Source organism: Nicotiana tabacum, chromosome 6 (assembly GCF_000715075.1).
Source record: "Nicotiana tabacum cultivar K326 chromosome 6, ASM71507v2, whole genome shotgun sequence".
In the NCBI taxonomy this organism is placed as follows: Eukaryota; Viridiplantae; Streptophyta; class Magnoliopsida; order Solanales; family Solanaceae; genus Nicotiana; species Nicotiana tabacum.
In genome coordinates, this window is record NC_134085.1 from 5,254,190 (window position 1) to 5,279,556 (window position 25,367).

The window sequence follows — 25,367 nt, forward strand, 5'->3', positions numbered from 1 at the left end:
GGCTAAATATACCTTCCGTTCACCTATCGATTCAAAATGGCCCAATAATTTTACCCACCTGAAAAAATTCCCAAACCACCATAAACCCTTTTTCACCTTAAACAAATCTACCTTAGTTTTTTTTTTCCCCAATATATAAGAATCACGAAGAAAGAAACTAATTTTTTTTCTTCATTTTGTTTGTAATCCTTTACCAACAATATAACAAAATATTGTGAATATATAGGTAGATCTATATACATACGGAGAAATCATAGAATTACAATATGTTATAAACGGAAGCAACTAAATATCATAATAAATAGAAGTATGCTTAATGTCATGATTCTTTCATAGGTCTTCTAATTAGAAATAAAATAAGGTTTTGGTAGTTTCAATTTTCATGAAAGAACAAAGCGATGAAAGCTAGCATTGTAGGAAAAATGTTGGCATCAAATTGAGATTATCCACAAGAAATAAATATTGACAATTAGGAGTAATGAATATGCATAATTTGTTTCTTATTTCTTGTGAAGGATCGGATTTCCAATAACTAATGAGGTCAGTCACTGACCAATATTATTCTATTAATTTCGGGCAAACGAATTAGTGCTTGCATCAAATATAAGTTAGAAAATCGGATATTTTTAAGGTGTATTTTTAAAATTAATAGATGGATAGAGAGTATATTTAGCTCTGACCAATAGTTCAGGGACAATTTTGATCCTTTTCTATTTATTTAATTGGATTAGACCAGCATGGAATTTAAATAAAATAAACGGAAAAGGGCTAAAAGTACCCCTATCGTATTTTAAATGGTTTACTATCGCGCGTTCCGTTCACCTATTGGTCCAAAAATATCCCCACCGTTATTTCTATTGCTAAAAATACCCTCGATTTAACGACATCAGATGTGGGGCCGAATTTTAATGTGTTGGCAGCATTTTATTAGGCCATGTCGCTCTTAATTTCACTTCATCAATATGGGTATCGTAAACCCGCTTTATTTTTTTTTCCGCCCCATTTGTTTGACCTGCTCAATTTCTTTTTTCTTTTTCTTCCTTATCACCCACCCCCCCCCCCCCAACTTCTTCTTCCAGCTTTGAAAGAAAATAAAAAAAAGGTCAATCCACTCTCCTTCTTTATTATTTTCAATTCACTCCTCTCATTTTTCACTTCACAAACTACCACCCACCACCACCCCGCTGGAATTCTTCCTATCCTAAAGCCATCACCCTACCCTTTCCTCCTACTCAAAAATTAGCCCTAAAAACAAACCTTTTTTACCTAATAACAACCGCGAAATCACAGAAAAAATTCTGGAGGAGCCCTAAAAATGCAGTTGGACGCCACTGTGCAGCAACTCCAAAACACCATCTCGTTTAGGCCATCTAAGCCACCCATTTTCCTTAAGATCTCAGTCTTCTAAAACCCTCAAAAACAACCATTAAAGCAACTCCATAACCATCACGAAAGCTAGTCAGTTTCCTCCAGCAAAACACCCACCACACTACTAAAAAAATGCACCACCACCAAGGCCAAACGCCTCGACTTTCTTCAAAATCAGATCTGAAAATCAACTTTCTGCACCACCAATCGATAATTTTTTGAGTTGGGGTTCAAGGAGTCAATTTACGTGTGGTTTCTGGCGAGATTTTTGGTTTGTGATTTTTGTGTAATCCCGTCTAGTCAATGAGGAAGAAAGAGAGGAAAAAAGCAAAAAATAATAATTATTAGATAATAAAGCGGGTCAAACAATGGTACAGGTGAAAAATGGGGCGGGGTGTAATTGGTATGGACCAATTGATCACGTGTCCCAATCACATCGTGATAGCACATTAAAAGATGGGACCACAGATGATTCCGTTAATTGCGGGTAGTTTTAGAACTAAAGATAATGTTACGGATAGTTTTGGATCAATAGGTGGACAGTAAAACATTTAGAATATATTTTTAGCCCTTCTGCGTAAAATAAATTAAGTTTGACGCTAAGTCAACGTAGCAGAAATAAGCCAAATGTTGGGAGCATTTGAAGAATATTTAGCGCTTGAGCAATTTTGGCATGAGAATGAGAATTGAAATGGAAGACATGAGAATTAAAAAGATCCTAATGCAAATCTTATCCAAATCAAATCATAGCTAATAGAGGATTCTGTATTTATCAACTCTAAACTTTGGTTGTTGGGATGTCTGGGTTTCTCAACAATGGCGTTAAGCATCTCCTTCACGTTTATCCCTTCAGATTTCATGTCTTTTACTCAACAGCTGCTGCCGCAACTTCCGACACCAATTTCTTAGTAGAAACGCTGGTGAAATCACTTGGCTTCTCCCTACAAGAAGCCCTTTCTACAAGTGGCAAGGTAAGTCGCTTGAGACCCAGATATTACAACCCTAATTCTGTGCTCAATTTCTTGGAACAAATCGGTTTAGACAAGACCCATATCAAAAAAGCTGTTTCTTCAGTCCCCACATTACTGCTTTGCGATGTAGATAAATACCTTAAGCCCAAAATTGAAGCTCTTAAAGAAGTTGGGTTATGTGGGTCGGATGACCTTGCCAAAATCATCACAAACAGTGGATGTTATTTCAGCACTAGGGTAGGGTGTGCTATCAGACAAAATGTTGATTATCTTCACACCCTATTATTTAATGATGATTTTGTTGCTAATATCATTAAGAGACATCCTAATGTATTTTTTAGTTATGCATTTCATGAAGTAATGCCACCCAATATATCATTGCTGCAAAATCTTGGATTTTCAATTGTTGATATAGAGAAGCTTATGCTTTGGAATCCTAGAATTTTGACTCAAAAGGCAGAGCGCCTCAAAGACTTAGTGGATCGAGTAGAAAAAACTTTCTTTCTTTCTCGCGATTGCAACATGTTCATACATGGGGTTTATGCACTTGCATGGCTTGACGAATCGACGGTGAAAAAGAGATTAGAAATCTTCAGGAGCTTCGGGTGGTCTGACTCGGATATTTTTACATTGGTCCAAACATGTCCTCAATGTTTGACAAAATCCGAAGCTAAGATCAGAAATGCATTGAATTTTTTAATGAAGGAAATTGGATATGAGTCTCATTACCTGGCTTCTCATCCCACGTTTTTGACATGTAGCTTGGAGAAAAGGGTTCTGCCTAGACATAATGTTTTGAAGCTACTCAGCCAAAAGGAGCCGAAAAATTGTAGTCTGAACCTTTATACCGCTGTGATATGTTCCGAGTCAAAGTTCTTAAAAAGATATGTGCTGCCTTTCAAGGATGAGATGCCCGAGGTGTATGATATATACATCAAAAGTAGAAGCCAATAGAGCATTTTGTGAGTTTTACCAAATTTACTGATATGTTGTTTCTAGTCTGTTTTTTTTTTAGCTCAAAGTTATTGTTGGCTTATATCTCATTGCTATCAAAGAGGCTAAATCATTACGTTTCTCCATAGTTGTTTTTGTTTTTTTCTTGAATGCTTGTAGATTAGGTTTTTGGTTCTTCGGTTTGTCATGTATTGTTCATGATAGTATTCCTCCTAAAGGGCTATTGGACCTAGTGAAGTTCTTCTAGATCCTAGAGGTAGTATCTTGTCTCAGCTTTGGTTACTCTGTAGGTATAGTAAGCAAAGGTCAAGTGACAATCAACACTATCCAGCACAGATAAAGTATTCTTAAAACAAATTCTTACTCCAGTTTGTCTGAATGATTTTCGTCTTCAGATACTTGGTGGTCACAATCATCCGGTGATACTCAATTGTAGAGTATCAGTTGATAAACCAATGAAACAGTAACAAAAAGAAGAGAAAAGAGGTACAAGAGAAGAGAATGAAATAGAGATAGAGAGAAAGGAGAGTGAGAAGAACTCAGATTTTCTTATAACATGATAATTGTGTGAATTACAAATGCTATGCTCTATTTATAAGTGTTGGAATTTGAAATACAACAAAAGGAATTACAGAATTTGAAATAAAACTGCTAACTATTTTTCCCGCCACTTTAGATCAACTAAAATTCAAATGGTTCCACCCTTAGCCACTAATATTCGTATCAATACCCCCGGATGAACAACACCCTTGTCCTCAAGGGTGAAGGAAGGAAATCGAGCTTTCAAAGCAGAGGCCAACTCCCAGGTTGCATAAGAAGAATCTAAGCCTGTCCATTTAATCAAGCACTAAGCTACAACCCTATTACCTCGTTTAACTAATCTGCGATCAAGAACAGCTTCGGGAGAGGGGCAATATTGGCTGGCTAGATTAACAACAGGAGGGTGAATAATGGTGGAAGGAATTTGATAACAAAATTTCAGTTGACACACATGAAATGTAGGATGCAATAAGATCTCAGGAGGAAGGAGGAGTTTATAGGCTACTGCACCTATCTTTTCAACAATAGGGTAGGGACTAAAGTATCTCAAAGTGAGCTTGTGATAAGGGAAGGGAGAGAGTGTGGACTGTCTATAAGGTTGGAGTTTGATGAAGACCCAATCCCCCACTTTGAACTGTTTATCAGACCTATGGGCATTAGCATGGGCTTGCATTCTTTGTTGGTCTCGAGTAAGGTGGAATTTGGCTAGCTGAAGTTTGAATTCGCGAAGCAGTGCAACCTCTTCAATAGAAGTAGAAGCAGAATCACCTTGTAAATATGGAAGATGAAGAGGAGGAGGGTACCCATATAAGAGTTCAAAAGGGGAGGTTTGAATGGCAGAGTGACCAGTCTGCAGGAGAATCTGTGCAGAAGCAGCGTAGGTATGTCTCTAAGCAACGATTAAGCACCTCTGATCATCTGTTTGTGGGTGATAAGTACTGGAAGTTTGTAAAGTAACACCCTGAGCAGTAAGGAATTCCTTCTAGAAGGTGCTGATAAAGATGGGGTCCCAATCACTTGTGATTGTAGCTGGGAAACCATAACCATGAAGCTTGAAAATGTTATCTAAGAAATTAGGGACTTAAGATTGGGCTGTGTAGGGGTGAGATAAGGCAAGGAAGTGAGCATGTTTGGTTAGCCGATCAATGATTACCCAACTGAGTGACTTCCCTTTAGACTTAGGTAAGCCCTCAATGAAGTCCATATTAATGTAAGTCCAAGGAAGAGCAGGGATAGGTAGAGGCTGCAAAAGGCCAGGAGAAGCAACAATATCGTACTTGTTTCTCTGAAAGATAGTACACTTGTGAATGAAATTCACAATGTCATTGGTGTTTTTAATCGGACTTTATCCCTCAAGAAAGTTGTCCAAAAGATCCATCATCGGGAAAAGTCCAAGCTTTTTCTATTTTTTTGTATTTTTATATTTTTTTCTTTTGACCCCATTTGTGGGATTTTACTGGGTTGTTGTTGTTATTTTTTTCTTTTCTAAAACAAACTAAACTAAAACTGACTAAGTAAAACTAATAAAATAAACATATTAAAACTAATGAAAGAAACAAATTGATACAAGATATACAAACTACATCACAAGTAGTATTCCTCCCACCCCACACTTAGTCTATGCATAGTCTTCGATGCATATAAAAATGTAAAACAGAGTAGGGTGAAAAGAAAAACTCCCTGTCAGTCGGAGTCCTCCTCTTCAGCGTGCCATCCATCAGCAACTCCGTCCACATCATCATCAGGTCCTAGAGGCACCAAAACCAGGGGCCCCGTAACATCATTACCAACCTCGTCCTCCGTGTCTGAGCCCTTGATAGTGTTTGCGTCCTCCGACGAGTGAACGGGGTTGCCAGGTGCAATCCCCAACATCTCCTTGGATGAGCTCGACAAGTCATTGCGTAAATTCATACGCTCCTCGTCTGAAATACCAGCCTTGCTCATGAGTAAATTCAAAGAGTTATAGAGGTACCTGTTTAAGTTCTTGTCTCGTTCGTTCCTTGCTGCTTGAGTGAGCTTCGATGACGTCTCCAACAATGATGTGATGTCCAATAACCCTGTAGGAGCCTCCACCACTTTATCATCCTGGATACCCTGGCGCCTCCTGGGAGAGCATATATTGTGTGAGTAATTTGCCGAAGAAGAACCTCTTAATCTGCCACCCAAATCTCGTGCTCCACTGGCATGAGTTTGGCTTGCACAAAATTCTGCCACACCTTGGCAGTCTTGTTAAAATCAGAGCGAACCATCGAAAGGTGAATATCGCCTTGCTTCTTGGTCCACTTAGCATTTGAATCCACGCCACGGAGAGTGACATATCAATATGTATTTTGTTCTGACAAAGTTCTGGAGCCTCCTCGGGTCAGCATTCTCAACCCCTAAAACTCACATAAGGCCCGCCTATCCAATGGCATGTCCTTCCCACGTACATGTGACATAGACAATTTATAATTCCAGTTGGCGTACAATTCCCGAACCATGCTCAAATTTGTATGCCCGGGGCATCCTATGAGTTTGTCCATGTTTAATGCGCGCAACCGGCCAAGGACATCTGGGAAGTTTCGTTCCAAAGCTTTGACATTTATCCCCATCTCGGAGACATACTGCCCATAAAAAATAAAAATAAATGAATAAATAAATAATAAAATGATAAGTCGAGTGTCGAACCCACGGAGACTTGTATCAACTACCCACTAAATTCACCAAGATTGTTATTCAGTCAAGCCAAATTCGAGTTCAAGAATGTGATTATACTAAACTATAATTCTAAGTAGTAACTAAATTATCAAGCAGTAAAATGATTGTTATGTATTCAATAGAGACAAATATTCCAGGGTTGTGATCGATTCACCAATCCTATTGAGTTCTAGTTCACTCTCCCTTTCATACAATTCACTCATTGTTGCTAATTAATCGGTAATTGCTCTCATAGCCTTCTCCCGAAGTACTACTCGCCTATTCAAAATAGATTAACACCTATATTCCTATGGAGTCAATCTATTAAGAACGCATTAAGATTACGATATTTAATTAAGCACGGTGACTAGGTATATTCCTATCCTAACCACAAATCTACCCCCTAAGAGTTAAGATCGTGCTCTCTTGAATTCTTCTCTAATCTAAACATGGCTTTCCCAAGCATAGCATAGATAGTAAATAGAACCTAACTGCTGGCCAGACAATTAAGCAATTAATCATAGAATTGAAGAAACAACCATATATTAGTGAATTGAAATCAAGGTTAAGTCAACGTTGAACAACAATATTCATGGCTAAATCACAACCCCAGAACTATGGGTTTTTAGCCACTCATGATAGTATCAAACAAATTCATAAGTGTTGGATAATTGAAAGTACTAAGAAAAGAGGAAGAAATCTGAGATATTCTTGCTCCCGAATGTTTCCCGTGTGTAAATCCTCTTCAAAGTGGCCTCCCCTAAAAATAAGTTTAGTCTTGCTTTTATACTTGTTGGGTAGGTCTAGGGCCGAAATAATCTTGTACCGAGCAAAGTTGGACAAAAATTCCGTCACCAGCGCCCAGCCCACACTGCCTCTGGCGCCACATGTAGCATGGGGCGCTGTATGTGGTGCTAAAAATGTCACTTTTCCTTTTTTTCGCCCGTTTTGGCTCTAATCTCGAACCTTTCGCCCCCAATTGCTCCCAGATCATTCTTATACATAAAAACACCTCAAATTGCTCGCATTAAACATGGACAAACTCATAGAATACCCCGGACATACAAATTTGAGCATGGTTCGGGAATTGTACGCCAACTGGAATTACAATTTTTTTATGTCACATGTACGTGGGGAGAACATGCCATTAGATAGGCAGGCCTTATGTGAGTTTTTAGGGGTTGAGAATGCTGACCCGAGGAGGCTCTAGAAATTTGTCAAAAGCCCAAAATACACATTGATATGTCACACTTTTTGTGGCGTCGATTCAAATAGAAGCCCAAAATACACATTGATATGTCACACTCTTTGTAGCGTGGATTCAAATGATAAGTGGACTAGGAAGCAAGGCGATATTCACCTTTCGATGGTTCGCTCTGATTTCAACAAGACTGCCAAGGTGTGGCAGAATTTTGTGCAAGTCAGACTCATGCCAATGGAGCACAATAGTGACTGCACTCGAGCTATAATGTGTCATATTCTTTTTGATGACTGCCAGACCCATTAATGTGGGTGAGATTATGCTCGATGAGATGGCCCGCACGAGATTTGGGTGGCAGATTAAGAGGTTCTTCTTCGGCAACTTACTCACACAATATATGCTCTCCCGGGAGGCGCCAGAGTATCCAGGATATGATGAAGTGGTGGAGGCTCCTACAGGGTTATTGGACATCACATCATTGTTGGAGACGTCGTCGAAGCTCACTCAGGCAGCAAGGAACGAACGAGACGAGAATGTCAACAGGTACCTCTATAACTCTTTGAATTTACTCATGAGCAGGGCTCGTATTTCAGATGAGGAGCGTATGCATTTACGCAATGACTTGTCGAGCTCGTCCAAGGAGATGTTGGGGATTGCACCTGGCAGCCTCGTTCACTCGTCGGAGGACGCAAACACTATCAAGGGCTCAAACACGGAGGACGAAGTTGGTAATTATGTTACGGGGCCCTGGCTTTGGTACCTCTAGGACCTGATGATGATGTGGCCGGAACTGCTGATAGATGGCACGCTGAGGAGGAGGACTCCAACTGACAGGAAGTTTTTCTTTTCACCCTACTTTGTTTTACATTTTTATATGAATCGAGGACTATGCATAGACTAAGTGTTGGGTGGGAGGAATACTACTTGTGATGTATTGGTATATCTTGTATCAATTTGTTTCTTTCATTAGTTTAATATGTTTCTTTTATTAGTTTTACTTAGTCTAGTTTTAGTTTGCTTTAGAAAATATAAAAATAGAAAAAGCTTGAACTTTTCCCGATGATGGATCTTTTGGACAGTTTTCTCGAGGGATAAAGTCCGATTAAAAACACCAGAAAGATATTTTTTTAAGGATAGTTAGGTAGTATCCCTTGGTTTTTCTTTGGGCGCCGATTCTTTTCCAAGGGTGTAGCTCGAACCGGGTACTTAATTTTTTTTTAGGAGTAGTTTAGGAAGAAGCTGAGTTGCTCTGGAATACTTATTGACATTGTTGATGCTGGCACATTAGGCTATGACATGCATTCTATCTTCCCGTGTATTTGGTTTGAATTCTAACGTCTAAGTAAAGTAAATAGCCTATTTTGTGACGCTTTTTCTCAGTTGTTCGACTTGTATGCCACATAGTGCAATATTGCTTAATTTTTCTCAATTATGTGTGCTTGCTTGACTTGAGAGTTGAATAAAACCGTCGTGATTGAGTCATGTGCAATGTGTGTGTGAGGATTTGTGATTTTCTGTGTTATCCTGTGCAGTCTAGAACTTGCCTCGTGTGTTAATCGAAGCGAAATTGTAAGTTGTGCTAATCTAGGAGATGACATAGGCGTTCCTTGTTTGATCATAGATGTGCTTGTCACACAAAAATAAAATTTTCCGTTGCTAACCCCTTTGAGCCTATAGACTTTTCTTTTGGCACACATATTACAAGCCATACCCCTATTTTGTTCTTAATTGAGATTGTTGAACCTTTACCTCTTAAGGCACTTAGTGAATAAAAGAAGTAAAGTGAGAGATTTGGGGAGTAGCTCTTGAGTGGAACCATGGAAGGGCCCGTCGGTGCACTAAAGTTGAAATCAAAAGTCACTAGCTGATGAACTTTAATGTATGGAGTGTGTGAAGAAAAGAAAAAAAAAAGAGAAAGAAAAAGCAAAATTGCAAGAAAAGAGAAAAACAAGTGATAGTCAAAGTATGTAGAAAAATACACACCTCCAATTCTTATTAATTTGTGCTAGTGAGAGTATAGCAATGCTTAATGAAAGTAAGGGTTATGTTCCATATGGTTTGTGGCAAGTGAATTGGTTGAGAAGAATATGTTCTCGAATTGTGAGTGTAGTGTATTAAAGTGCTTAGGAGGGTTAGTCACTATTCCTAAATGTATCACACCCCTCCCTTAGCCTACATTACAACCTTAAAGTCCTAATTGATCCTAGATTTGGCTAGCTTAGATTAGTAGAGATGTACACTACGGGCAAGCTTATGGTACGACCACGGGATGCATATGAATTCTTTGTGAGAGTGAGCGAATTTTGTTCAATTGTGTTATGTCCTTAATTTATATTCAAAAGCATATTTGAATGTGTGGACTAGTCTATATTCACTCTTTTGTTTGTTGGTGAGGGCACATGATCTCATGAATGATTGGTAATGTTGTAAACTTTCTTGTTGGGTGAGTACTCGAGTTGAGGGTTCTTAGTAGTTACAAGTCGGCTTTTGAGGTTGAGTGGTTAGAAATAGGTTGTTGGAATGGATGGAATTGAAATGTTATACTTGAGCATGCTTAAACGGGAAGAATGTGAAATTTTGTATGTTCGTGCTTGATTGCCGGTATTGCTCATGGTCAAGGGGAGAGTGTATGGTTAAAAGTTGAAGTGCTCCTCTATAGTTGAGATTTGTAGGTAGTTGAGGGTATATTTGATAGTCTCATTGCTCGAGGACTTGCGTTCTAATTAGCTCTTTGATGTTTGGCTTAAAGTATATATATTTATATGTATATCGCCTCATGTTTTACTTTTGTTTCGTGGATTTAGGATGTAAAATGTGTTGATTTATATTAATTTGAGGTGTTTTTATGTGTAGGAATGATCCGAGAGCAATTGAGGGCAAAAGGTGCGAGATTAGAGCTAAAACGGACAAAAAAACAAAAAAAGGGGAATTTCTAGCGCCACAGCCAGCGCCTGGCGCTACCTGTGATGCCAGAGACAGTAAGCTTCAATTACCAGTTCAGCCCCCAATTGATTGCTTCCAGATCATTCCTACACATAAAAGCACCTCAAATTAATATAACTCAACACATTTTACATCCTAAATCCACGAAACAAAAGTAAAATATGAGGCGATATACATATAAATATCTATACTTTAAGCTAAACATCAGTCATTTCGAATACCCTTCCAATAGAAATTAGAGAGAAGCTTCCTTGTAGTAACATCAATGCCAGGATGCCCCCTAGCAAGAGAAGAATGCCAAAGTGTGAGAATCTTAGTTCTCAGAGCAGCATCATTGCCAATCCAGGAGTGTGTTGGAGAGAAGCAATGAGGTTAGCAAGCTCAGGATCTGCATACCGGCTATCCTGAATTTCCTTCCAAAGATCAGCCTGCACAGAACTCATAAGGACATGAGTTCAGCACCTTGAACTCTAGATAATCAATCAGCAGCTATGTTTTCTTTTCCCCTTTTGTACTGAACTTCAAAGTCAAAGGAAAGAAGTTTGGCCAACCACCTGATCTGAGAGTAAGTGTGAAGTTTCTGCTCTAAGAGGTACTTTAGGGCCTTTTGATCAATTCTCACAATAAAATGCTAACTTAGCAAGTAGTGAGACCACTTGGTGACAGCAAACGCCAAAGCTAAGAGTTCTCTTTCATAGACAGAAAGAGCAACATGTCTAGGTGCAAGGCCTTTGCTAATGAAAGCTATAGGGTGATCAGATTGCATTAAGACAACACCAATACTAGCACCACTTGCATCAGTTTTGACTATAAAAGGCAAAGAATAGTTTGGCAAGGCCAATACTGGGGCAGAAGTGAGGGCTTTCTTGAGCTCAGCAAATGTTTGATCAGCAGAGACAGTCCAATGGAAGTTATCTTTCCTTAGCAACTCAGTCAAGGGTCTGCTAATAAGTCTATAGCCCTTGATAAACTTCCTGTAATAGCCAGCATAGCCAGCTAATCCCAAGAAGCCTCTCAATTGTTTGACAGTAGTTGGGGTAGGCCACTGCTGCACTGCAGCTATCTTTTTTGGATCAGTGGACACACCTTGAGCAGAAATAAAATGCCCCAAGTATTCAATATTAGGAGCACCAAACACACACTTGGACCTCTTAACCAATAACCTGTGTTGCACCATAACCTCAAATACCTGTTGTAAAGGCTCAACATGGTCTACTAAAGTCAAGCTGTAGACCAAGATGTCATCAAAAAAGACCAACACAAATCTTCTCAGGAAAGGATATAACAAGTGGTTCATCAAACACTGAAATGTAGAGGGTGCCAAATGGCATGACCAAATATTCATAGTGGCCCATGTGAGTCGTGAAGGCAGTCTTAGGAACATCCTCATGCACCATTCTGATCTGGTGATACCCAGACCTAAGGTCAATTTTAGAAAAGATGGTGGCACCAGTTAGTTCATTAAGTAAGTTATCTATAATGGGGATATGAAACTTGTCCTTGACTGTGCGTTGGTTTAGTTCTCTATAGTCCACACACAATCGCCATGTACCATTCTTTTTTCCCACCACTACCACAAGTGATGAGAATGGATTGTTACTGTATTGGATCACCCCATGCTGCAACATTTCTTTCACTAACTTCTCAATAATGTCCTTGTTCATAGAAGAATACCTATAAGGTCGAATGTTGACTGGTTTAGACCCAGATTGCAATGGAACCCTGTGATCGAAGACACCTCATTGAGGAGGCAGGGTAGTTGGTTCAGAAAATACTGCCATGTAAGTGCTGCGAAGATCATGAAGAGGCTATGGTACTGCCTCATCTTTGGAAAGGTAGAGTGCATTCAACTTAATAGGTTGTGGTTGGTCGACCATGACATGCAGCATGAGGAGTTCCACCTCTTCCCTATTAGACTTGAAACAGCCTTTGGGCTTGATAGTCTGCAAGCATCAGGAACATCCTTCAAGATATGCTGTTTACCCAAATAGTTATAGGTCATGGTAAGGGCAGAATAATCCATAGTCACTGGACCTAGAGTTCTCATCCATAAGGCACCCAGGACTAAATCATACTTCCCAACTAGAAATACAATCAAGTCAGATTCACAGGCTGTACCTTCTAACATCCATTGGAAATTCCCAACTACACCAGAAGTGGCTTCCATTGTGTTGTTACCTAAGCTGACGTATCCCACCTTAGTTGGAATCACAGTGCATCCCAACCTCTTGGCTGATTCAGAGCCAATGAAGTTATGTGTGCTACCTCCATCCAATAAAATTTGGGTAGGCCTCTTGTCACTATAACCAGTAACATGGATGGTTTGAGCACCTTGAATTACTGTTATAGCACACAAGGAGATGAAAGGCTGCTCACTTCCATGAGATGACCACTCCTCACTTGGTGAATCAGTCTCACTGTTGTTATTACCACTATCAGTAAGTTCACTCTCAGGAACCTCCAATTCTAACACAAACATTTGCTTTGGAAGGGTGCACTTATGCCCACGAGAAAACTTATCATCACAGAAGTAACAAAGACCTTGAGCTCTCCTACGTTGCATCTCAGCAGGAGAGATAGTTCTCCTTGTTTTAGGAACAATAGAGGTAGAATTAGCAGGTGAAGTCAGTCTAGGTGGATGTGTAGGTTGGTGATATTGGTGACTCTTGAGACCTGGACTGTCATACACAGGCTTCCTAGCTGAACAGTATCCCCCAGATGAGGCCTGCTTTAAGGCTCTAGCATTAGCGGCTAATGTTGCTTCTGCTAACCTAGCTCACCTTTAAGTTTTGGACAGTGATTTAGGTTCATGCATCTTAATAGAGTGGACCAACTCTTCCTTCAAACCTCCCAGGAAATAGGAAATGGCTTGTTCAACAGTTAAACTACACTGTGCTAGCAACCTATCAAATGCAAACTAGAATTCCTTCACAGTACCAATTTGCCTTAATTGCTTGAGTTCTAGCATAGGATCAGCAAATTCTTCACCAAATGTTTCAATTAATTCTGAGATATATTCATCCCAAGCAGGTAGTGTAGGTAAATTTCTACATTTCAGATAGGACTGATGCCAAACTAGGGCATCATCATCCAAGTTCATAGCAACTAATCTCACTCTCTGATTGAGAGGAGTTTCATCCTCAGCAAAGTACTGACCGATCCTATACAACCACGTCTTCAAATTCTCTCCATTGAAGCGAGGGAAAACCAGGTTATGATTTCGATTAGCATTAACACAGTAAGAATTTGGACCTAGAATACCCTGACTTGACTGGAGCATTTTGTCCTTAGCAGCTGATGTAGATGCACTATCCTTTGATTGTTGATTCAATTGCCGGCCATCAAAGGAATATTTGAGAGCACTCACCATGTGCAGAAATTCACCATGGTGTTTGTCCAAATCATCTCTTAATTCTTGCTGTTTTTGTACTAATTCTGCTCGCAGATCTAGCTGTTGAGCTGTTAGATCCTCGTACTGCTCCTGCAAATCCATGGGTTGATTACCCGTCACAACGTCAACAGCTCGTCGTGGGCCCATCGTCTACCAAACTATGATACCAATTGATACTCAATTGTAGAGTATCAGCTGATAAACCAATGAAACAGTAACAAAAAGAAGAGAAAAGAGGTTCAGGAGAAGAGAATAAAACAGAGATAGAGAGAGGAGAGTGAGAAGAACTCGGATTTTCTTATAACATAATAATTGTGTGAATTACAAACGCTGTGCACTATTTATAAGTGCTGGAATTTGAATACAGCAAAAGGAATTACAGAATTTGAAATAAAACTGCTAACTACTTTTCCCGCCACTTTAGCTCAACTAAAATTCAAATGGTTCCACCCTTAGCCATTAATATTCGTATCATCCTGACAGTAGATTCAATTCAGCTACAAACTTGACTATCTAGCTGTACTACTTTCAACTGCACAGTCCTACACTTCTTTGCTGTTTTTCTTACCAAGGCGGAAGGAAGTCACCAATAAGGACAAAACAGCAGAGATCACTCCTGAACAGATCTACACCAGCTAATTCTTTTATGTATTAGCTTAGAAATTTATGTTCATCTGTTTCTACACAATAGATAAAATATGCAGAAGGGACAACACACATTTGTCAAATAACTAGCTTTTTTGGTAAATGGAGAAGAAATTTCGGGGAGAAATTAACTCTTGTATCTGTAAAGTCATTTCATCAATGCCAATCCCCTATCTGGAGAATATATCTTCTTGCTTCTTAAAAAATCTTCTTGCTTGCTAATTCTTTTTATTCTTTCATTGTGATCAAGTGTGTTAGTATCTTCATTGCCTAGGGGAGTTGGAGATTATTTTTCGGTATCTTCATTGTCTATGGGAGAGTATATTCTCTCAGTGTGATCAAGTGATCAAGTGTGGAATATTAAGAAGCTATTGTTTGTTGTTTGGCACATTTACAAATATGACGGTACTACATGTTGCTGTAACCTTTGGTTGACAATTTCAAAAGAGATCATAGGATATTGCCTTTTTAAGTAGGGCCCGAGAAAAATATATGTTCCTTGAGATAAACGATACAAGAAACTTTTCGCTCAAATTATTCAGTAGATCATTATTCACTGGTGTCAATATCATAGCTCTCTTTAATAACATGGTGGTGTGGACAATACATGGGATTCAGTGACCAAAGCTACTATGGTTAATGTTATCCAACAAGAATGAGTCTAGAAAGGGAGAGAGAGTCTACTACACCCATGTCGCTGCTTGTATCGGCCAAGGCTTTACACCATCATGACATGTTCTGAATCAAAGTTCTTATAGAAGTATCTACGGTCTTTTAGGAATGATTTCATGATTCTGAGGTGCTTGATGTATACATCAAAGATAGAAGCGATCAGGAAGATTCTTTATGGTAATATGCATATTGCAGATTCGTTGTTTATGAGGTTATTTTTTTGATATTGTTTACTTAATCCTCTCTGGAGTATTACTGCTAGTTGACATCTGATTGCTGACCGCTTATTTACTTATTTATTTTGAATTTTCCTTGATGTTTCTTAATCCTGTCTAGAATATTTTCCTCTCCTTGTTGACTGCCTCCATTGATCAGTTATACTGGAAATGGAAGGTATTCGGATTTTGTTGTCCAATGATGCTTTGTAGTAAATGTGGAGAAAATAGTGGAAGTCTTATTTCTTTCCTTTGTTTATTTACCTATTCTGTGAATCAATTTCTCAATCGAGATAGCTTCTTGTTTTTGGCTGAAAATACCAACTCTGTTTCTGTGACAGGGTACTGTGAAATGGAGTGCCTAGCAAAAGTCTATGCTTCCTTCCATCTATTTGTCTGACTCTTAGATTGTTGTTATTATCTCTCCGGCATTTGTTGTAGATATTGTTTGTTTCTACTGATTCTTTTCATCTCTTGTTAGCCGAGGGTCTATCGGAAACAATCTCTCTATCTTCTCAAGGTAGAGGTAAGGTCTGTGGACGCACTACCCTCCCCGGACTCCTTGTGGGACCCCAAAATATACTTGTTGTAGTCGCCAGATTGATCTAGTGGTAAGAAATCATTCCTCAAGAATATGAGTAACCACAGACTTGCTTGTTTGATAAATTGAAGTACTCACATTATTTAATGAGGATTCATGTTGTCGGCTTCAACTTATTTGGGATTGAGGCATAACTGATGTCATATGCTTCATTGTCTTACATTTTCCTTTGTCATCATGTTTAGATCAACAACACTCATCGTCGCATACTTTGTTTGTTTCTACTATTTTTTTTCCATCTTTCGTGAGCCGAGGGTCTATCGGAAACAACCTTTCTATCTTTCCGGTGTAGGGGTAAGGTCGGTGTACACACTACCCTCCCCGGACCCCACTTGTGGGACTCCATTGAGTTGTTGTAGTCGACAGATTGAGCTAGTGGTAAGAAATCATTCCTCAAAGAATATGAGTAACCACGGACTTGCATGTTTGATAAATTGAAGTACTCGCATTATTCGATGAGGATTCATGTTGTCAACTTCAACTTGTTTGGGATTGAGGCGTAATTGTTGTTATATATGAAATATAATCCAGGTTTAAAATTTAAAATTTCAAAACTCTTACAATCACACAAATATTATGACATAGGCTTTTACTCATTCTTTATTCTATTTTTTTGAGGAAAAAAAATAAGGGAAACTTACATAAATATCCCAAATAAGTTTCAACTTACCAACCTCTAGCCATTAGTCATAGACTTACCAAAACTAGCCAAACATATATAAAAATTGAAAAACCAAATAAATAAGGTTCTTTCTCTCAAAGAATCACATGCAAAAATCACCTTCCATATATTTTAAGCGTGATTAGCAACATAAGATGCAAGACGGAAAGAAAATTTCATGGATGAGGTAGCAAATAAGGTGATAAAATACAAAAAAAATATACAATATTCCAAAAATCTAAACGAAAAAGGAATTTTTTTTAATGGGTATAGTTGAAATTCATTGAAAATATACAGATACGTCAATATATAAAATTTGAGGAAGATTGGAGGTGATTTGGACTGGTTTTGTATCAAAATTCGTAATTAATCGAGTTCAAAAAATTCTTCTGCGACACATGTATCAAACATGTATGACGCATGTATCTCACACACAGGTATACATGGATATACATGTGATACACAATCGATACAAATATGATACATATGTGATACACAAATGATAAACAGTGTGATACACATATTATTTTTTTCATATTCAGTTTTTACTTCGAATTTTCAATTCAAACCACCTCAAAACTTCACCAAATCATCCCAAAATTGAAATTCAAGCTCCTTAAGATATACCCAATCTATTCTAATAGCATTCACTCAAAAAAAAGTAAAAATTTGATATTTTTTTGCTACAAATAGTTAATTGGCCAATTTGGCTAATATTAGTAATATTTTATCAATTGGCCAATTTTTATAATGAGCTACCTATAAATAGACATAGCTGATAATTTCCCAAAAAATAAAGGGTAACTCGACTTCTTAGCTAGACCAACCTGTTCCTTGAAGCACCTTATATTTCTGAGTCCTTGCCGTTGCATAAAATAAGATAAAATCTTTTTTTAACAGACTCCTAAGTTCCTAATTATTGTGCATAATTAGAATTTGATAATAACTTTGAGCTTGTTATCGCAGTCAAGAGTAGTTGTGAGTTAAAAAAAATGAGCTAGCTTTAGTCTCATCATGTTGTGATTTCGTCAAATTTTGATATACTTTTGGAACTTGCAAGTTTGATGTGTAAATATAGATAATATTTCCCAATGAAATTAAAGATTCATAGTATATTCTCATCAATGTTAAGCTGAGACCTGATATTTTACTCTTCCAAGTATACGTCTTTCTGGATTTCTCTGCTATGGCCAAAAAAAAAAAAAACTTCAATCACAGTTCATTAAAAAAAAAATCAAGTTGTGAATAGTACACCAGAAAAATTAAATAGCCGCTCATCTAATTTTTTTAAATTAAAAATACCAACGGATGTATAATCTATGTATAATTCATGTGTAATGTGCATAATTATGTATAATTAATTTATTATCTATTAATACTGGCTAGAAAAATAAACAGTGAATCTGACTGGCTATTTGTGTAACAAAATTACCCAAATAGCTGCACACCCAATCGTTTAAACTAAAAATAGCCGTATAACCTGGGCACCAACATCTCTATACGCATATGTTTACTTAATATAATATTTATCTTTGGTAAAAAAAAGAGGTTGTTATTAGTTGAACTTTCGGATTTATCACGTTCTCTCTTTTAACTTTTTAGACTCGTAATAATATCTGCTATTTTCCTCATTTTTTTAATTCGTTCTAATCATATTCATTCATTATTCTAGCGTTTTATTTTCTTTATTGTTTTTTTAAAATTTTCATTTATGGCGTTTTATTTTCTTTGTAATTTCTAGCTAATTACTAGTATAGTTATATTGTTTGTAGTATCCCTAATGGATCTATCACTACAACAGCAAAAGAAGTTTGAGATTATGTGGTAGTTGCTCCTTTCATGCACTGTAGGCCGCTGATCTGGCAAAGTCCATGCAGTCAGTGGTAGTGAGCGTGTAGTTGGTAGACCTTGCTTATCATCTTCCCAAATTTTTCTAACAAAAAGTGGTGCCTGATCAAAAACTTGCATTGTATAGTTCCCTTCCAAAAAGCTTCCTGATTTTGCTAGTTGATCTGCTAATTTATTTTGTTCTCTGTACGCATGGCTAACTATTGAATTATGGAGCTTCCACAACAATTGCCTGCAATCGCTCAATAGATTAGCATAAATTAAATTGTCACCATGTAGCAGTGTGATTACCTCCTTAGCGTCAATTTCCACGTGAATTGGCAATAGGTTATGTAGTATTGCCAATGTAAGCCCCTGTAACAATGCGTACATTTCTATCGCAATAGTAGATTGACGCGGTATGTTTCTTGAGAAACCTATAATCCAGTCCCCATTGTGATCTCTAATTATTCCTCTGATACCATTTGTATTTGATGTTGATGAGTGCGCCGCATCCGTATTTAGTTTATATATGTTAGGTTTTCGTGGTATCCATTTAAAAGGAACCTTGATACGTCGTTGTATCTTATGGTTTGAAGCTGCGAGATAACAAAATTCAATAGCTTGTTGTGTAGTAAATTTGATGCTAACAGATTTATGTATTCCTTTATGTATATTTTTGTTTCTGGTGATCCAAATGTTCCACAATCTTATAGGCAAATAAGTATGTGGATTAATATTGTATGGTAATTTATGGTCTTTGTAGTTAATTAAAGAGAGTAGCCATTCCTATGGGGTAGTTAAGTTAAGTAAACTATTTATATGTCTTCCTATTCCCAGTTCATTCCAACAAGTTTTTGCATTAACACAAGTTAGAAATAGGTGATTTAAGGATTCGTCCGCTTCATGGCAATATGGACATTATGCGTTAGTTATAATGTTAATTTGTTGTAGAAATTGAAATGTTGGCAGTCTATTATGGTTAAGTAATCAAATGAAATATTTAATTTTGGGATGTATAAATAGATTTCATATCCATATGAATTTACACACTGTATTGTGGTCGTTAGTGGATTGATTTTCCAAGGCTTTATAAATTGATTTAACCTTAAAATTTTCATTTGTTGTTAAAGCCCAGTAAATACTATCAGGTTTTTTATTGTGAGCGTAGATGTAAGGAGTCCTTATAAGATTTTTTATATCATCTGTAAGTAGGGGTGTTCACGGTTTGACGGAAAACCGATCCAAACCGAAAACCGAACCAATATAATATACAATATAATATCTTTTTGTATACAAAATTTAATAATTATTTATATACAATATAATATCTTTTTGTAAATAATTTTAAATATTTTATGCATTTTAATTGTTATTTTGAATTTTGGTTTATCCTTTTATATCTTAAAAGATTGCCTAAGCGCAAAACAATAGGAGTCGACCAATTTTCTTTTCATTAAGAGACTCTAGTTCTCTAACCCTCCGCACATACTTTTGCCTAATAGAAGAGTTAAAAAAAACCACCACAAGAGTAAAGAAAACAAATTCAAATTGCAAGACAACAATGGCTAAAGCTTGAGAAAGCAAACTTTTAGTTTGTTTTTTGTTCATTCTTTTCATATAAACAGGTAAATAAACTTTCAGTTCTAAAAGAAATATATAAAAAACCATAAATTTAGCAAATTATTTTCAGATTGTTGTCTAGCGTTGTTTTACTATTATCGACTTATCATTAGCTTACTAAGAACCGAAAAACCGAACCAAACCGAATCAAACCAACAACAATCAAACTGATGGTTTGTATTTAATTTGGTTTGGTTTTTAAAATTTTAAAAATCGATTAAATTGGTTTGGTTTTGGTTTTAATCAAAAACCGACCAAACCGAACCATGAATACCCCTATCTGTAAGTTCAAAAGGCAGATGGTCCCAATTCCATCCATTAGAATTATAGATAGAATCAATTTTTATTTTTTGATGTGTCAAGGTAATGAACCTCTTATTAGTGAACGAATAGTAAACCCACCCTTTACCCATGAGTTCTCCCAAAAATTAATGTGCGTACATGTTGATATTTTCCATTGTAATCCTAGTTGACAATATTGTCGTACTTTTAGTATGTTACGCCAAGTTGTGGAGTGATTTATAGATGATGACAAGTGTAGGAATTTATTAATTAATATCTTAGCCCAAAAATTTTGGAGTGAATGAAAAACTCTCCATGCTAGGCTTGCAAGTTATGCATTGTTCTTGTGGTGAAGGCATTGAATTCCTAAGCCTCATATTTCTCGAGGTGTAGTAATTTTCTTCCATTTTAAAAGATGCATTTTTTTCTTGTTGTGGTTGTTCCCCATAAAATATTGCGTTGGTACTATTCCATCTTATTAAGAATGCTTGTTGGAATGTGAATGTTTTGCATGATATGATTTGGCAAGTTGTTTCGAGTTGTTTTGATTAGAGTAGCCCGTCCTACCATAGTTAGGAAGTTCGTTTTCCATCCTGCTAGTCTAGATTTAAAATTATCTAATTGGAATTGGAAGTCAGTCTTTTTTTGGCGTGATTAGCAAATTGAGAATCCTAAATATTTACCAAAAGTAATTCTTTCTTTGATTTGGAAGCATTCCAGTACAAAGTTTCTATCATTTGTTGTACAGTTCTTTGAGAAAAATAATTTTAATTTCTCAAAATTTATTCTTTGTCCTGAATGTTTGCTGAAATGATTTATTACATCTATAATAGCATTGTAATGTTTGTCACACCTCCTTTTTACGCGCCCGGGGGGGGGCGCAAGGGAGTTTTTTCCAATTAAAGGACAATCGAAACAGGATTTGTTTATTTATTTCAGAGTCGCCACTTGGGAGATTTAGGGTGTCCCAAGTCACCAATTTTAATCCCGAATCGAGGAAAAGAATAACTCCATATTACAATCTGCGTACCAGAAATCCGGATAAGGAATTCTGTTAACCCGGGAGAAGGTGTTAGGCATTCCCGAGTTCCGTGGTTCTAGCACGGTCGCTCAACTGTTATATTCGGCTTATTTATCTGATTTTAAATACAATTGTGAACCATGTGCAAATTTTATCTTTTACCGCTTTATTATCATTATTTTAAGGAATGTGAACATCGCTTAAAACATGTCTTTGGACTGCGTCACATGAAATGCACCCACAATCCGGAACATATTTTATTTGACGTTTTGGTATTTGGATTTGGGTCGCATGAAATGCACACCCAAGTTTAAGAAAGTAGATTATTAAACACGCGCCTAAAGAGACTATCGTGTTATTATTTTGGGAAGGCCACGAAATTCGCTAAGCGGCCCTCCTGAATTCTAAGTAATTTTAAAACAAGTATTTACTGAGGGCCCCGCAATTTGCATTTTTTGTTTGTCGAGGCTCGTCCCATTTATTATTTTAAAAATGAATTTGCAACGTCATGGAAATGCATCTCAGACCACGTCACAGTCAATGTACCCGTGATTAGAGACACATTTCGATTTCGTTGAGATTTGGATTTGGGTCACATAAATGTGCACCCGAGTTTAGGGAGATAACATCATTAAAGGCGCGCCTAAAGCAACTAGCGCATTATTATTTTTGGGGTAGGGCCGTGAGATTTGCTAAACGACCCATCCCGGAATCTAAATATTTCATACATATATTTTGTGAGGGCTTCGCAATCTGTACATTTTTATTTGGCGAAGCTAGTCTCGTTTTCTATTTATTTATTTATTTTTTTTCCTCTTTTTTTTTTAGAAAAAGGACAAGACTAAAATAACTATGTTTTTCGCTACTTCATGAGATCATGGGTTATAAATTGAACTCATTTGATGAAGCGGTTTTTTTTCTGCGGAATTAAAATTGCTACTAAAATTTTAACATTACTACCACATGTATAAACAACTATTAAGACAAACTAAGTAATTAACACCTTTCAAAATAGGAAATCGGATATTCAACAAATCCGATACACAAACAGTGCATAGGAAATCCATATCATTTCATTCCATTTAAGCAAATATAACAAGTTTGGAAATGGGTATGCACCTGTTTGAAGCAAGAACAACAACCAAACTGTCCCGACAACTATCGGAAACCTCTCCAATGACGGAACGACGGAACCTCGACGTCAAGCTCAACGTACCGGACCTCGACGAACCAAAGTCGACCTCGACGGAAAACAGAACACTCGGCCAAGCAGGATCGCAGCAAACCACAGCTGCTCGCGAAAGATGAAACAACGTCGACAACAGTAAGGTCGACGCGAGGGGGCTGCTGACGGGCGTTTGAACGGCGTCGACGCGAGGAGGATGAAGCAGAAAAAGGGGTCGTTTGGACGCGAGGAAGGAGCAGCTGTGCGTCGCTTGGAAGCGCAGCAACGACTGCTTGTTGGACTAACAATGGCGGAAGTGCTGGGGTTTTGTTCGGGCTGTGCGTGGGGGTGGTGTTTGGACGATCGAGCTGGGTCAGTGGTGGTGGGTCGTTGATGCTGCAGCTGTTCCGGCGAGGAAGAAACAGCAGCTGCTGCGTGATAGCAGCGGACGTGGGGGTCGTTTGACTTGAAGAAGTCGGAAATGGTGGTTTCGGCGATGGTTATGGTCGTTTGAGCAGTTGACGGAGGTGGAGGGAGACGGGGTGGTGTTCGGACGGTAGTCTTCTAGGTTTTGCGGGTGGTTTTACGTGAGGGTTTTGGAGTAGGGTGGTGTACGCCGGTGGTCGACGAGGGGAAGGTGATGGGTCCGACGATGGAGGTGGTCGTTTGGTCGTTGGTTGGACGTGGACGCAGGTGGTTTCAGGCGTTGGTGAAGGGACGGAGGGAAGGTTGGTTTGCTGATGGTGTTCGTGAAGCTGGTGGAGGGGGAGTTCGGTTTTTTACAGTAGGTTTTTGCCTTTTGTTCTTTCAAGGGAGGAAGGAGATGAATAGTCTCTTCCTCCCAAAAATTTTTAAAATCCGTCCTTTTGCCCAGTCCAAGTCTCGTGCATTTGTAGCTTTGGCCAAGACAAATGAGCCCCACGCGTGGTGGGGTTCGAGGCTTGTGTCCCCCCACGCGTGGTGGGGTTCCCCATGTGTCGTGAACTCGGTTTATTATGGGCTAGGTCCGAAAATTAGGCCTAAAACCGGGTAGTTTGAACCCGAATATTATTCTTTTGCCCGGATCCGAGAATAAGAACACGACGTTGCTTAACTAATTATGTAAGCAAAATAGCTACTAAATAAGACTAATTATTTAAAACAAAACTATATTATTATTTTCTTAATATTTTCGAGATTAAAATAGCTACAAAATATTAATAAAACTATTTTTGTAATTTTCGTTTTTTTTAAATATTAAGATAAAATATGAAGTAATATTTTTTTGTATTTTTCAAAGTTATAATGACTGCAAACATTAATAGAACTATATATTTTTGTAATTTTCGAATTTATATAAAGTACCAAAATAAAGTACAATTTTTGTATTTTTTCCACGTTTATGAGAAATGCATAAACTAAAATTTATATATGTATTTTTTTGTGATTTTTTCTTTTTGCAACGAAATAAAGTAAAAATAGTTAAAATGGCTATATTAGACCCAATTTCACATATTCACGCTAAAAATGTGAAAATTCTCGGGGAGGGTCAAAAATCACGTGCTTACAGCTGCCCCTCTTTGACTGGAAACACGAAGAGTTTTCCGACAAAGAACGACTAGACGTGTTTTTGACCCGACCATTACTTGGACGGACTACACTTAAGGAAAGGGAGGGAATGTGACCGAGCCCTGGTATCTGAGCTGCCTACATATCCTTGGTTATACAGGAATCAGGCCACGTGTAGTTCGGACGAGAGAGAGATGGTAGAGTGCACCGAGGTGGAGAGCCGATCGAGGTGCCGTTCCGTTGAGGTTCCGGTCCTGTCATTACAACAAAAATGAAAACTGAAAAAGACTAACTAAGCCTATCAGCTACTAGTTACAAGGATTCCTATCTCTTAAGTCTTCTGAAACTTGGTCTTGAGTCTTGAATGGTGCTTCATACAGACTTTGGATCTGAACCTTGATACTTGCTAGTTGTAGGTGCTAGTTCTTGAGCAGACCACATCTGTTCTCAACTTCCGTAATCTGGGTTCTTTCTTTTTCTTTTTTTTTCTTCTTTTTCTTCTTGTTTTTGTTTTTTGGTGACCAGCTTTTGTTGATCATCCCAGACTATTGATTCACGTTCTTGAGGCGAGCTTCTAACTTGGATTGAATGCTGGGGATTTCTGTTGTAATCCTTCTGCTTTCTAGTGGGTCACTGCTTGATCTTTGACAGGCGGACTCCTGACTTCTTCGATCTTTGACATACCACAAACTCCGTTCTACAGGCGGGTCCCTGACAATCAAAACAAACAAAACAAACAAAATTTCCTAACCCAGTTTGCACTGGGGAGGTTTGTGAGTCGTTAGCAAAATCGTAGCCCACTGATACTACTGATGCAGTGCTGAGAGTGAACTAAACACTAGATTAGGATGTATTCCCTTGTTATACAGGTGGGCGCCTAACTTCAATGCTTGAAATGTAAGGACTGAAATGTATTCCTCTGTTCTATGGGCGGGCTCCCAACTTCAACACTTGTAATGAAAAAGACTGAAATGTATTCCTCTCGTTATACAGGTGGGTGCCTGGTTTTAGGAAAATGACTCTTTTTCAAAATGTTTTTTTTTTTTAGCATCTTAGGAGAAAG

General features: G+C 37.9%; 2 protein-coding genes across 3 annotated transcripts; one reads left to right on the plus strand and one right to left on the minus strand.

Moving 5' to 3' along the window:
• The first annotated feature begins 1,132 nt into the window (after positions 1-1,132).
• On the plus strand, positions 1,133-16,382 carry LOC107832303 (transcription termination factor MTERF15, mitochondrial-like). Of its 2 annotated transcripts, none has more exons than XM_016660117.2 (2): positions 1,133-3,301; positions 15,918-16,382. In XM_016660117.2, exon 1 carries the CDS (start codon positions 2,166-2,168, stop codon positions 3,291-3,293), a length of 1,128 nt encoding a protein of 375 aa, XP_016515603.1. In that variant the 5' UTR covers positions 1,133-2,165; the 3' UTR covers positions 3,294-3,301; positions 15,918-16,382. The 2 variants fall into 2 exon arrangements, with proteins under 2 accessions (XP_016515603.1, XP_075110615.1); XM_075254514.1 differs by having other exon boundaries at positions 16,058-16,382.
• On the minus strand, positions 10,974-14,191 carry LOC142181667 (uncharacterized). The gene is made up of 5 exons (XM_075255066.1): positions 13,599-14,191; positions 12,555-13,424; positions 12,067-12,327; positions 11,318-11,879; positions 10,974-11,081 (listed from the first exon to the last, which is right to left on the minus strand). The coding sequence occupies exons 1-5, from the start codon at positions 14,189-14,191 to the stop codon at positions 10,974-10,976; spliced, it is 2,394 nt and encodes a 797-aa protein (XP_075111167.1).
• Positions 16,383-25,367: the final 8,985 nt, after the last annotated feature.

Bases quoted from the DNA above. Each gene is read 5' to 3' on its own strand.
- LOC142181667 (XM_075255066.1), bottom strand. From the start codon at position 14,191: ATGGGCCCACGACGAGCTGTTGACGTTGTGACGGGTAATCAACCCATG. The intron at 13,425-13,598 runs GCAAATTGGTAC...AAGGTGAGCTAG, and splicing joins CTAGAACTCAAGCAATTAAG to GTTAGCAGAAGCAACATTAG. The intron at 11,880-12,066 runs GTATCACCAGAT...CTTGGTCTACAG, and splicing joins AAAATTGACCTTAGGTCTGG to CTTGACTTTAGTAGACCATG.
- LOC107832303 (XM_016660117.2), top strand. From the start codon at position 2,166: ATGTCTGGGTTTCTCAACAATGGCGTTAAGCATCTCCTTCACGTTTAT.